Raw genomic sequence first — 15000 nt, forward strand, 5'->3', positions numbered from 1 at the left:
CTAGGCTGCCTAAAGGGCTTCGTGATTATTGTACCAACAACAGAGTGGCTACCCTCACTCAGCTTATGGAAGTTGCGAACACTGGTCTTGCCTTGTTGAAAGGAGAGGACAATGGGTTTCCGAGCAACGAGAAAGGAGGGCAGCAACAGAAAAATTCAGCAAAGAAGCCCTTTGTGAAAACGGCTCCTGAAGCGTCACAGGGGTCGGAAAAGGCCACCAAGGACAAGGATTCGGCCGGGACTTCTTGTGCGCAAGTCGCTCAAGGAAAAGAAGGTCCTAATGGCTGAAAATAAATGCTTTATATACGAGTAGCCTGGTCACTTTGCTACCAATTGTCCACAAAGGAAAAGACCAACTGACTCAAATGATAAAGAAGACCAGAAAGACAAGAAGCTTAAACCCACGGCAGGTATGGTGCCAGACATGGTGGGTGACAGGCCCAATACAGATACCAGTGAGTTATGCAGGACATGGGGTAAAGTTAGGGATCATACGGCACTCATCTTCTTTGATCCAGGTGCCAAAGCCAACTTTATCTCACCAGAGTTAGCTATGAAGCTGGGCATCAGAGTTGAAGAGATGGGGTACACAGCACACGCAGGGTTAGCATGTCCTGGCCACTCAAAGTGTGTTACTCCCATCATTGGAAAGCTACGTCTGCATATTCAGTCGTATGTGGACACAGAAGAGTTCTACATCATGCTACTAGAAGGATGTGACACCTTGTTGGGGATCCCGTGGATGTTCCGAGTGCATGGAGTCTTGGATGCCTACAACAAAAAGATCACTGTACAGCATAGGGGCAAAAATCCCATCTTGGATGTAAACCTTAGAGGAGAGTCAATCCCTATTGTATCTACTTCTGCTATCACTTCTGTAATAAAGAATCATCTTTCTGTGTACTTGATTTTTGCACGTGATGTCTCAGATAGTGATCAATCAAATTTATCTGTGTTAGATAAAGAAAGGTCAACATTTTTGCAAAAGTTTAGTGACTGTTTTTCTGATTCATTACCGTCGCAATTGCCGCTAGAGAGACCTGAGGACCATCGGATAGATTTGGTGCCAGGGTGCAGCCCACCAAATAGACCTCCCTACAGGGTTAGTGCGGCGCAGCAGAAGGAGATTATGGGCCAGGTTGAGGAGTTATTAGAGAAGGGGCTGATTCAGCCTAGTTCTTCACCCTTTTGCTTCCCAGTGCTCCTAGTGCAGAAGAAGGATGGCTCATGATGCGTGTGTATTGATTACCTTGCGTTGAATAAGAATACCATCAAGAATAGGTTTCCTATTCCTCGAATTGATGATATTCTCGATCGTTTAGAGGGTGCTGCAATTTTCAGCAAGATAGACCTTAAGAGTGGGTACCATTAGATTCGTATAAGGCTAGAGGATGTGCACAAGACTGCGTTTAGAACGACATTTAGTCTTTATGAGTTTCTAGTGATGCCGTTTGGGCTAACAAATGCTCTTGCCACATTCAGAATGATGGACCGGATTTTCCGCTCGCATCAACAGTTTGTTGGGACGTTCTTTGATGACATGATAGTCTATTCGAAGAATGAAGAGGAGCATAGGCGTCACTTGACCATTGTGTTCGAAGAGCTGCGCAGTCACAGGCTACTTCTCAATCCTAATAAAAGTGAATTCTTCTTGGAAGAGATCCACTTTCTTGGCCACATAGTCTCAAAGGATGGTGTCAGAATAGATCCCGCAAAGGTCGAAGCTATCAAGACATGGCTAGATTTGAAGACTGTGCACGATGTCAGAAGCTTCTTGGGATTGTGTTCCTACTACAGAAGGTTTATTAGGAATTTTGCAGAGATAGCATCGCCTCTTCACGCTTTGCAAAAGAAAGAGGTCACTTTCAGATGGACCGAAAAGAGATTTCAGCTTTTAGTCTCTTAAAGGAAAAGTTGACTTCAGATCCAGTTATTGTTTTGCCAGATCTCAGGAAGTCATTTGTGGCCCAGTGTGACGTGTGTGGCAGTAGCATCGGAGCAGTGCTAATGCATGCAAACTTCCGAATGAACCGTCAGTCGTAAGAACACAAGCCCAAAAAGCTTCTAACTTCATGAACATTCTTCAAGTCAGGCAATCGCGGATAGTCTCACTTTTGGTCGGATCCATCTGAACTCCTGCTGTAAAACTCTCTAAAAATCCCAAAAGTCGTCTTACAACCTGTCATATAGACGTCTCCAGGAGCAATTCGAATCTTATGATAACCACTCTTCATATCAATCTAGCAAGTAGAATTCTGAAGTCTGTCAAGTATATCATCGATCCTCGTAATGTGGAAATCTGTTCTGGTTCATTGTTTCTTTATTTTGCCTTGAGCTAACTTTGCAAGGTGGCCAGTTCGGTGGTGTACTATCAGGAATCAATCATGTGATCTTCAGGACGTAAAGGAGGCAACTCGCTTGGTTGGCCTATAGAGAAACATTTAACCCCTATTGCAGAAAATCTTGTCGTTCCTTTTCTGGGTCAAACATATTCGACCTTCAATCATCATTCAATTCTTTTAGCAAAATCGACTAAAGAAAATTAGATTTCATCAAGTACAATCTCTTTGCCCTTCAGTTGTCAAAGTCCCTTTCTTAGCCCGATACTAGATAGTCAACCTCGGCATTGTTCTTGTGGTACCAAGGGATTCCTCGGAGGACATCACACCCATGATATAAAAGTCATCGTGCCCTAAACACCCCTGACATTGCAAACGAAGTTTGCCAATGGAAACATCCCGTCCGGGTGCCGCTAGAACTGCCTCCGCATGTGGCCTTAGCCTGTCGGACGTAATTCCAAGTCGAGCCGCCAATTCAAGTGAAAAGAAGTTGGCCTTGGCTCCTCCATCAAAGAAAAATGAGGGCTTCCTAATCTTTCACTTTGCCCCATGTGCGACAAAATTCATCTGATTCGAGTCCCCATGCAATTCATGTAAGGTGCAGCGGAACTGAATGTCGAACTTTGCCCAAGATGAGTGCTCCAAACTGTGCTCAAGGGTTCCTGTCACGTGACACATCCAACCCTATGTGTCCGTGGACAAACTACAGCATGATCAGGGTTCAGTCAGTCCAGTCAGTCTAGATTAGAAGTGATCCTCCACTTTTGTGAGTCTATTTGTAGACCGTGCATGCCCAGTCACTTAGTGTAGATGCATATCCTCTGGTTGCACACAGCATGATCATAAGCATTCCCATCAAAATCCTTCAGAAGAATTTTCCAGTACATTTAGCCTATTTTCCCTATATTTGACATTTTTCACTTATTATTTTTAAGTGACTTTTGTTGGAAAGTAGGTAGGGCAAATTGAGTAAGTTTGTATATAAGCAAACCTAGACTAGCACTAAATGGCAAAAGAGGCAACAGGAGCCAAGCTCAGCAAGCAACTTCTCAGCAAGACCAAGCCTTGGTGGATTCCCTCCAAGCAGCAGATCCCCCTTCCACTAGCATTTTTGCAAAGCATCTCAGTGTGGCGTTTTCAGCATATGCACCATCGCCAGCAAGTCCCAGCAGATAGCGTTTCTGCATCAGATCTCCCCGCAGCATCCCATAGCACCTCGCGTTTTTGTCATCAGCATGCCTAGCGTTTTTGGGAGCCCATGACTAGCGTTTTCAACAGATACCACCCACAGCAATGCAGCGATTTTCAGCAATGAAGTAGTTGCAGATTCAGCCCCCTAAAGGTGGCTGATTCAGCCCGGAAAGACCATCAGTTTTCAACCCTTAAGAACCTCTGTTTTCAGCCCTAAACCTGCAGATTTTCAGCGACAAAGACCACAAAAATCAGCGTTTTTGTACCCACAGTAGATTTCAGCCCATAGCGTTTTTGGACAGCAATAGAAAGATTGCAGATTTCAGCCCTAGTGTCCGTCTCGTCATCGCCGACATAGCCATTAGACTTGCATCAGCATCATTGTATCAGATTGTGCAATCAATAGTAGACCACTCTCACCGACGAGAGTGGGGCCTTCGGAGGAGGGTTTTACAACGTCTCTGGTGTCGTATCTCTCTTCTCTCTCTCTCTCTCTCTCTCTCTCTCTCTCTCTCATACACTTGCACGCACAGTGTCCCTTCACTTTGTTTGTGATCATAGCATTCTCTCATTAAGAACGGAAGGCTCTCCCTTCCATAATAACAAAAGGAACCTTGAGCACAGTTCGGAGCACTCATCTTGAGCAAAGCGCAAACATTCATTCCGCTGCACCTTACAGTTCCTTTTACTTACGGAAGGGAGAGCCTTCCGTTCCTTTACTAAGAGTGCAAATGCTCACAAACAAAGTGAATGACACTGTGAATGAAGGTGCTGAGACTGAGAGAGAGAGAGAGAGAGAGAGAGAGAGAGAGAGAGAGAGAGAGAGAGGAAGAATACGACACCAGACGGTTGTCAAACCCTCCTCCAAGGGCCCCCCTCTCTATAGCGAGAGAGGTCTATGCTATTGATTGCATAAATCTAGTACAATGGTCTAGATGCAATGGACTTGTCGACGACAATGATGACGATGACGAGACGGGCTAAAATCTGAAAACGCTAGGGGCTGAAATCTACAAATTTGCTAACTGCTGAATTCTGACACTATGCCGACGAAGAGGCCGATAGCGACGACGCGACGACGATGTGCTGAAAACGTAGATGCTGAAATCTGCGGACAACGGGCTGAATCTGAAAACGCTGGCTGATCTCACGGTGCAGTAAGGATCTGCTGCGGGTAGGTGAGATCTGCGAGGCTAGGGGCTGATTCTGCGGTGTAGTGCTGAAAATTCAAAACGCTGATGCTAGGGGCTGATCTATCATCGGCAATCTGCAAAACGCTGATACTGATCTGCAACCAAAAACGCCAGGGGATGTGTAGCAAAACACTGGTCCTGATCTGCAATCTGCAAAACGCCAAGGCTAGGATCTAGAAAACGATGGCTGATCAGGGAAGTACCAAAACGCCAGGCTGTCTAGTGGCTGAAAACGTTGAGTCTCCTGCCGCTGAGAAGGTGCACTGCCAGTTGCTAAAACTCTGCTGCTTCTTCTGCCAGAAAGTGCTAGGGCTAGGTTTCTTTTATAGACTTAGCAAATTTGCCCTACCCAGTTTCCCAACAAAGTCACTTATTAATAATAAGTGAAAAATGGATAAAATAGGGAAAATGGGTTCTGTGCACTGTAAAATGCTCATGATGGTTATTGATTGTCATGCTGATGATCATGCTCTCCGCAACCAGAGGATATGCAACTACTCTTAAGTGCCTGGACATGCACGGCCAGAACACTTCCTAAGCTGACCTAAACCCTAGACCTGAAGTAGCTTGTCAACATGCACATAGGGTTAGATGTGCACGTGACATCCCCTCCTTTTCAAAGTGAGGTACTGGTACCGAACTGTATCGCGTTGAGAGAGATCGCCAACAACATCTGGAATCTTGGGAAGGACTCTTCGCCAGCCCACTCCGATGCGTGGGTCGGGTGATACGTGAACTTCATGAAGGTCTGCACTACTTGCTTCTTTAAGCCGCACCGAAAGCGACAAAGTGATCAGTGGCTACTTCAATGCTCCAACTTCGACTATGGACATAGGTCCACCTTCTTCAAGAATCTCCGAGGAGGAAAATTCCTGAAACCACGAACATACTCATTCCATGTAAAGTGACTAGAAAAATACGATTCTTCCGAAAAGATTGCGCATGCAATTTAGATGAACAAAGTGATAGAGTGCCAAGCCGTTCACCAAACATACGCAAAAAATGGGGTCGGAACTTAAACAAAGAGTACATGCTAGGCGCAAACCCAGAGGCCCCAATGGGATCAATGGATCAAGCTTCTAGACGTGCGCTCCTCACGAGAGTCGCTAATCACATCATGCATACTACCAGAATCAAAGAAGATTAAAATGCGTTGACCATTCACATAACCATAACAATGCATGAGAGATGCATCAGCATGATCGTGAGAAACTTGGGACACATTAGTGTGCTCTCTGATTGCATTAATAGAAGATGTGAATTTTGTGGGTTCCTTTGTGGGTTCTTTAGGTTCGTTCTTAAGACAATCTCGTCTTATGTGACCCTTAGTGTGACATTGATAACATCTTCCTTCTTTAGAATAGATGACTTGTTCTTCTGTAGTTATGTACCCTCCTATGATTCCTTGTGCAACTTTTTCATCTCGGGTGAGCTTAGGTCTAGCAAGTGTCTTAGCTTTACCCTTAGATTCATTGTGAGAGTTCTTTTCCGAAAGATTAGAGGAAGATTGGCTAGAAGAGTTACTGTTCTTACCGTTTTGTGGGTTCTGAGGAGTTTGAGACGTATTGTGAGAAGAATTGTTCTCCTTAGGCCTTCCTTTGTTGTGCTTCATCTCCTGTGCGAGAGCAATCGCTACCGCCTTGTTGAGATCTGCGGGGTCAAAGACTTCTACATCAAACTTGATATATTCGTCCAACCCGAAAATAAAAGCCTCTTTGCGCTTCTCTTCCAATTTGCGTAATTGGGTGCCAAGCTGCAAAACACGGTTAGAAAAAGACATGATTGGGGTACCATTTTGCTTGAGATTGCGCCATTCTTCCTTTAATCGCGCTAGGTATTGAGGTGGCAAGAACCGCGCCTTGAGCTTGTCTTGGCGGTCGGCCCAATTGAAAGAAAGGGACACGCCTTCCTCGGCTTTCTCTAGGTGCGCGGCCAAGTGTGCCTCATGCCACACTTGATACCAATTAACGGCATCATCGGCAAGATACATGGCTGCCATCAAAACTTTGCTATTGATTGCACAAATCTGGTACAATGGTCTAGCTGCAATGGACTTGCTGATGATGTCGATGACAATGATGACGACGACAAGACACAGTTTTCGTCCAAGAAGCCAAAACTAAATGCTAGATCAATCCTAAGAGGCACCTCGGCATAAGAGTTGCCTCAAGCCATCAAAGGAGCCTGTGAGAGAGAGCACAGTCCATGCCAAGTTGTTACTAGGTTCGATTTGCAACGAAAGTATTGTCGTCATTTCATGAGCATCAAGGTACCATTTCCATACACAACATTTATGCGATTCAAAAGCAAATACAACTCTGGTGACACAGTGGGGACCCCTTAAGAGGGTTGGTTGGGACCCCATCGCGGTGTGATTACCTTCTCTCTATCTCTCCCTAACCAAGGAATTAACTAGTTGCACAACCGCACAAGGAACAAGTGTTTGGATTAGTGTAACATTTGATTGTGTAACATTTATCATCCATTGGGCTAGGGCAGGCACGACAAGGCTAGGTAGAACAAGTATGCAAGAAATGCAAGAAATGGTCGAACAAGTTGTCGCGTATAGCACAACTATAGCCCCTACAATCATAGTCTTTTCATACAGCAACCATAAGTATGACTTTGCAAAATCTATACATGGGATTTCAAAGGTGATCTCAAAAATTAAAGGGGATACACCAAATTAAATTACAATGACTAATAGCAATAAAAAATTAACCCCAAAAACAAGTTACAATACTCAATTCATATACCTAGATGAATCCAGGATAAGCCCAGATTCACCCTTGAAGGAAAGTGCAAGGTATAGACCCATGGTAGTCACCCACAAGACGATATAACCATCAGCTCCATCATGCATAGTATTGACTAAATACCATGACATCCCCACTAACGTCGTTAGTGCCCAATAGTGGGTGTAGAACTAGGTACTAACAAATGCTCCCCAACACAACACACACCACACGCACACACACATGAGCATACAACAACACAAAGTTCAGCGTACTGAGTTTCTATCATGACACCGGAGATCAAGGGCAGACTCAGCCATAATGAAGCCTAGCACTAAAAGAAGCATGAAATCGAAAAAATTAGCACAAATGAGGTAGTTGATAGGGCATACGCACCACAAAAGATAGAAAGAATTAGCACAATATCAACTGGTCGTAACTCGGACGAAAACTTCACAATGTGAAGTCTGCGGTTGCCACTAGTAATGTGTGATAGAATCATAGATGGATCATTGAATGACAGGTCATAGAATATAACGTACGATATATCCATGAACCATAATACACTAGTAGCAAAACAAAGTCCAAGCCCAAGGTAGACAAAACTTAGGTGCATATTTTTTTCCCAAAAAAAGGGTATTCTGCCTGTAACGCTGCACACACATAGAATTGGATTTCATACGCCACCATGCACCCCCGTCTAAATACGTGGGCAAAAGATTTCATCCGTGTATGAAAAAACTATGCCTGCAATGTAATCCCGAAAGTTAAATGTTTTTTCTTTTTTCTTCTTTTTTGGGGCGTTTGTACACCCAAAGCCGAATGTGAAGAAGGGATCTAAGGCTGGGTTTACACTGCCTCAAGCAACACGTTTTTCTCCTAGGTGAACCAATAACAAATCGCGCTCAACTTGAAGCGGTTCAGAGTGCACGTCATTTGCTCTTAGCAATGCTTCGTTGGCATGCTGACTCATGACCAAGAGGCTTAGCTGATGTTCCTGCCTGCCCACCCCACCCATGGCTTGCTGCAACCAATCACACAACTCTGAGAACTGCACCAACATGCTCTCCCCAGCTGTATGTGAACACCACAGTGGACAATGCGTGCATTCCAGGTGTAAATGGGCATAGTGTGTAGCGTGCAGTCTAAGTGCACCCTAAATCGTTCCTTAGGTCGAGTTTGGCCTCCCATGGCCGTTAAAAACACTCTCTCTCTCTCTCTCTCTCTCTCTCTCTCTCTCTCTCTCTCTCTCTCTCTCTCTCTCTCTCTCTCTCTGTGTGTGTGTGTGTGTGTGTGTGTGTGTGTGTGTGTGGGGCACAGTTGTAAAGATATTTACCAGTCGTTGCGTTTCAGGAAGAGAGAGCCACTGGGTGAAAAGCTCCTCGAGGGGGAGCTTGACAGGGTTGGGCTTGGACGGCATGGTGGAGGGATGTTCCAGCAGCTGGAGTAAATCCGGATCCAGCGAACCCACATCCACCGCCATGGCAGAATCCATAAATTAAAAGGAGGCCCCAACTCTGTCTTTCTCTGCTTTCCTTGTTCGCGCGCTTGAACCAGCTAGCTTTCCTTCGCAAGTTTCAGCGATTCGAAGAAGGGCAAGTCTTGTTCGCTCGGTGTGCGCGTTGAGCAGAAATTACCGGCTAGTATTTTGAAAAATCAGGTTCAATTGAGTGTGATTCCCTTTTATCTATGCGTCCATAGGGAGGGTGGACCAGTTTATAGGGAGATAATAGAAAGAAGAAGAAGAGAATAGAAGAACTAAGGCTATGGTCACGCGAGGCTTAGTTGCACCAAAACTCTCTGACAAGTTGCAGCTTTTCACCAGCATAGTTTTGCAACTATGCTTTTTCAAGCATAGTTACAAAACTAAGCGGTTCCATTGCCGATCGCTACCCTGCTTCTCTCTCCTTATGCGTCCGGTTCTTCCTCTCTCTACCTGTTGCTCCCGGTTCTTGCTCTGAGCGCCTGTCAGCAGTTTTCGATAACTAAGCCTCGCGTGACCATAGCCTAACATCAGCTCACTCGTAAGACTGCAGTTTGCATCCGTGAGTGGCGGTCGATGGATGGCTCTCTCTCTCTCTCTCTCTCTCTCTCTCTCTCTCTCTCTCTCTCTCTCTCTCTCTCTCTCTCTCTCTCTCTATATATATATATATATATATATATATATATATGTGTGTGTGTGTGTGTGTGTGTGTGTGTTTCTTCACGCATTCCAACCCGCAAAATGATTCACTGGGATTGTAACAATTTACCAAACTTAGTTAAAATGAGACAGATTCACATCCGTTTTCATAAAAGAGGGGAAGATGCAACAAAAAAATTGGATATAGACTCGAAAGGAATGATGGCAACAGGAATTCACTTTGACATCAAACTTAGAGATGAAATCCAAAGATGTCTCCTTATATAACTACAGAACGTAAGGGTCTTTATATTCAAGTTTTATAGAAACAAAGTTCAAACTCTTGGTCTATTAGGATGCCTCAGCTGCATACATTACTGCACTTCCACTTAGCACCTATCGTAGTGAGAAACAACTCGTCTTGTCGTGACCTTACCTCGGGTTCTCGAATCAGAGAGTTTTGTTGCGTTTCGCAGGGTTGTCGTTGCCGCGGCTTTTTTGCTCCATGCGCAAAGCCTCCCAAGGAAGTACGAGTGGGTGAGAGCAGTTATCCACCCCGCACTTGGCTACCCAGTGTTCTCCATAGACATGACACACTACAACATGTTATACGTTTTTCGACGCACCGTATTTCGACACACAATACCTTTCCACGCGCATTTCGACGGGCATACCTCTCGTCGATATACGCATCGATACAGGCGTGGTAATACACGTGGCAATGCCTGTTGAAAGGCGAGTATTTCCACGCGTATTTCCACGTGTATATTGACGCAAAAAAATTGGGGGAAAAAAACCAAATCCGCGCACAGGCGGTCATTTTCGCCTGTGAGAGCGCGCGCACAGATCTGGCCTTTGGAAACCTGCAGCGCATGTATTATTGATCTCCCCCCCTTCTCTCTCTCTCTCATCTCTCTCTCTCTCTTTCCTACACACACACGCGCCATGTAGCTTGAGAGAGAGAGAGAGAGAGAGAGAGAGAGAGAGAGAGAGAGAGAGAGAAATGTGTATGTGTGTGTAGGAAATCAAAGAGAGAGAAATGTGTGTGTGTGTGTGTGTGTGTGTAAGAAACTAAAGAAAGAGAGAGAGAGAGAGAGAGAGAGAGAGAGAGAGAAATGTGTGTGTGTGTGTAGGAAATTAAAGAGAGAAAGAGAGAGAGAAATGTGTGTGTGTGTGTGTGTGTAAGAAATTAAAGAGAGAGAGAGAGAGAGAGAGAGAGAGAGAGAGAGATGTGTGTGTGTGTATGTAGGAAAATAAAGAGAGAGAGAGAGAGAGAGAGAGAGAGAGAGGGAAATAGAGAAATAGAGAGAGAGAGAGAGAGAGAGAGAGAGAGAGAGATAGGGAAGTAGAGAGAGAGAGAGAGAGGGGGGGAAATAGAGAAATAGAGAGAGAGAGAGAGAGAGAAATAGAGAGTGATATATATTTCTCTATTTCTCTCTCTCTATTTCTCTATTTCTCTCTCTCTCTCTCTCTCTCTCTCTATATATATATATATATATATATATATATATAGAGAGAGAGAGAGAGAGAGAGAGAGAGAGAGAGAGAGAGATAGAGATAGGAAAATAGAGAGAGAGATAGGGAAATAGAGAGAGAGAGAGGTAAAGATAGAGATAGAGAGAGAATTAACTAGAGATAGCTACGGAGATGGATAGAGAGAGAGAGAATTTGAAGGGCAAGAGCTCCTAGAGGAAAGTCGGCCAGACGACGTAGATACTACTATGACATTAGATGAGATGGACGAAGATATGGCAGAGGAAGCTGACAGATATACGAGGGATGACGCAGACGAGGCAGATATGACACTTGTAGATGAAGATGCAATGGATGAAGACAATCCGCCAGAGCGAGTTGGGGCAAAGTTATGTCTGCAGTTAGAGATAGACGATGATACGGTGCAAGATCTTATTGATGATGCCTCACTAGTCGAGGCTTGTAAGTGTTTGTGTGAAGATATTGATTTAAAATTAAGCTCTTTCTTAATTTAAACAAAGGTGTTTTGACGCTTTCTTTTACTTTCTTTGTGTAGGACTTTAGTATGGTAGACCAGCCGCGCCATATCCCACTTCTATGAGTGCGGATGCTTTTATGGGCTTCATCACACGGATGACGCCCACTCAGATGGCAGATGCGTCTCAATATTGGATAGCCAGAGGTACAGGTACCACGCCTCCGGGCTTCACTCCCGAGGGTCCGATGCCTATGGGGGGGACGCCTGTGGGGGGAGGGGACGCCTATGGGTACGACGCCTGCGAGGTCTCCCATCACTGCCGCTTCGACACCTAGGGGTACGGCACAGGCGGGTACGTCAGCATCTCCATAGCACAGGTTCACTCGCCAATCTCGGCGATCGTTAGGTGGAGGTGGTGGTTGCTGTGGAGGAGGGTCCACAGATGCTTCGACCCCTCCTCGCTCACAACCCCCGTCCTACCCAGGCACACCTCTTAGCACACCTCGGACACCTTGGGGGGCACACGATCCTAGTGCCTCCAAGGTTTATACTGTACGGGCAGATGGACAGGTTGACATAGATAGAGTCGGAACTGAGATGAGATAGGGGGTTCGCCAGCTCGCGGAGCTGTAGTTTTCTACCACCATTATGACGTCTTAACCTGATCAGGATCGCAGTAAAATCAATTATATAGTGGAGACCATCATGAGAGAGTATCAGCCTGCTCCGGGTTCAGAGGAGCTTCCGAGGAGGTGGATCATGAATGTTGCATGGGACATCGTGAAACATCGTTGAGATGCAGCTCGTCGGGCTTTCAGGCAGGGCTCGCCGAAGCCTTCGGGCATCTCACACGAGACGTGACAGCAGATCAGGGAGGATGAGCAGATAGCGGACACGAGATTCAGACAGCAGCGTCAGGCCGCAGAGGTACGTAGGACGACCAGGGACACATCTCATCTTGGCAATGGAGGCTTCGACACCTTTCGCTATGAGTTTGTGAGTTTCCAATCCAATCCTAGCTATGGCATTTTTAAAAAAAAAGCGATGAATCATATATTCTTAATTACTTTGGTTTTTGTATAAACGCAAAATCTCGCAATGCATTGAGCCCCGACACGCCAGGAGGAGACAGATGGATATCGGAGAGGCATTTATGAAGTATTGAATGATCTTGCTGAAGGAGAGCCTGTAGACTGGGAGGCCTTAGAGTCTCGCTGATCGATTGAGGTGAGACGTTTGATCGAGACAAATAATATGTGTGAGTTGACTTAATTAATTAAGTATATGTGAAGTAATATCATACTAATTTTGTGACTTGTCCCTATATATGCAGGTTGTGACGCGCGAGTCATCAGTGGATTTCTATATATGTTTTGTGAGACACAGACACAGCTCTATGTTTCTTTCTTGTATAGACATGGTTATGGTTATTGTTTTGTTTATGGTTATGTTTAACTTTATGGTTATGGTTATTGTTTTGTTTATGGTTATGGTTATCGTTATGGTTTTGATCAATATGGTTATGGTTATGGTTTTAATTTGGTTATGGTTTTGCACAAAGTTCGTTATATATGAAGTTCGTTATGGTTATGGTTTTAATTTGGTTATGGTTTTGCACAAAGTTCGTTTCATTTCTTCTATCAAGTTATGTCTTAAATCTCATGTGAGATCCTACATGGATATCATGTAGGAGGCGTATACATATGGGTTTTTTTGAAAAGTTTATGTTAAAATGAAGGGAACTCTGCCGAAATTTCTACGGGAGCACGGTTGATTTTGGTGTTGCTCGTTTTCTTGGGCAGAGGATAGGCAGTCTGGCTGTGGCTATGTCCATCTTTTCACTGGGCACAAGACTGACTGCATGTTCTCTGCCCAATTTTTTTTTTTATATGGTCGTCGAAATACGCGTCGATACAAGCGTCAAAATACGCATCGAAAACAGGTGCCTTTCGATGCAGATATCGATGCGTATTTCGACGATATCACAAGGATTAAGATTTTGACGCAGTTTTCGACGGCTCGCGTCAAAATCTGCGTCGAAGGCACCTGTTTTTGTTGTAGTGACAACTGGTGCACCAAAGGTGCGTCCATATATATATATATATATATATATGTGTGTGTGTGTGTGTGTGTGTGTATGTGTGTGTTTGTTACTGTCTTTAGACTTATAATTATAGCCAAAAGAACATAACAATTCAAAAGACAGCTAGCTTTAGACAAGAGACAATGATTAGCACAAAAACAACTCAATCTTTGATTCATTTTTGTACATAATAATGAGAATGAGGTATCACTCTAGTGTTTTGTAAATAAGATAGTCAATAAAAACTTATTCTGAAGTGAAAGAGGCCAGGTTCAACGATGATGGACAACAACTAAGCCAAAAAGATCATAAGTAAAGATAGAGTCCTCACCTGCATCCATATAAACAAGACAATAGATTTGTTAGCTTTGAATACGTATTATTACAAGTGTCAACAAACCTATCAATTGTTATCGATGTCCTACTTAAAACCTTTTTAACTTAGGCATATCATCCATGTAATGTTAAATATCAGCAAGTATCCATTCTCAGAACAGTAAGCCACATATGAAAGTGACATGTGTGTGTGTGTGTGTGTGTGTGTGTATGTTCAAGCACCCGCCCTAACCCAAGCACCATACTCAATGAGTTGACGTAGTAGGTCCTATTGCCTCATCAAGGTTATGAGAATAGAATAGTCAAGTTTGAAGCCAAAGAGTTATATCATATTAGAAAAGCCATGAGTCTCATCGAAACTATAAGTGACAATGTCAACAGAGAGGATTACACTCCAGTCGGAGTTTTAAGTCTTTGTTAGTCAATAGAGAATAGTATGGATGCCATTCATAGTCAATCATAGAAGTTTTCCATGCTTTAACAAGTTTATATGGATAGTCCTCGAACAAATCGTCCATCCAAGAGTAGTTAGTTTCTAGATAAAATGTTTCTGAAATCATGAGAATCAAAATAATTACACAAGGGTAAATAATTTTGGATTAACTTGCAACCTAAAACCAGCAAAGTCAAAGACTACAATAGCTATGAGCACGAATCCGATCTATAGACTAGGAAAGACCACCTAACACCTGCCAACCTAACAAGAAATTATAGACATTGGGTCCATCAAAGCCTATAGACAAAAATCTCCAAAGCAAGCCTCCCAACTTTCTGGGAGAACCTTGTGTTTAGGATGTGTTTGTTGTTGTTTTTAGACTTATACTTATACACAAAAGAACCTAACAATTCAAAAGACAGCTGGCTTTAGACAAAAGACAATGATTAATATAAAGACAACTCAGCCTTTGATTCACTTTTGTACATCATAAGTGAGAGTGAGGTATCATTCTAGTGTTTTGTATATAAGATAGTCAAGAACAACTTATTTTGAAGTTGAAAGAGGCCAGGTTTGATAGTGATGGACAGCAGATAAGCCAAAAAGATCATAATT

General features: G+C 43.9%; 1 protein-coding gene across 4 annotated transcripts in view; it reads right to left on the reverse strand.

Annotated features, from left to right (window-relative positions):
* Nucleotides 1-9100, reverse strand: part of LOC147456915 (putative serine/threonine protein phosphatase 2A regulatory subunit B''gamma) — a 93176-nt gene extending 84076 nt beyond the window's left edge. For all 4 annotated transcript variants that reach the window (XR_015188055.1, XR_015188054.1, XM_086511995.1 and 1 more), the window contains exon 1: nucleotides 8794-9100. Coding sequence is in view for 2 of the 4 variants with exons in the window: in XM_086511995.1 (XP_086368121.1) it covers nucleotides 8794-8952 (159 nt within the window). In the remaining 2 variants the exon portion in view is untranslated. The remainder of the gene's footprint in view (nucleotides 1-8793) is intronic.
* Nucleotides 9101-15000: the final 5900 nt, after the last annotated feature.

The sequence above is a fragment of the Adiantum capillus-veneris genome, chromosome 5 (genome assembly GCF_014529385.1).
Source record: "Adiantum capillus-veneris isolate H3 chromosome 5, ASM1452938v2, whole genome shotgun sequence".
NCBI classification, from domain to species: domain Eukaryota; kingdom Viridiplantae; phylum Streptophyta; class Polypodiopsida; order Polypodiales; family Pteridaceae; genus Adiantum; species Adiantum capillus-veneris.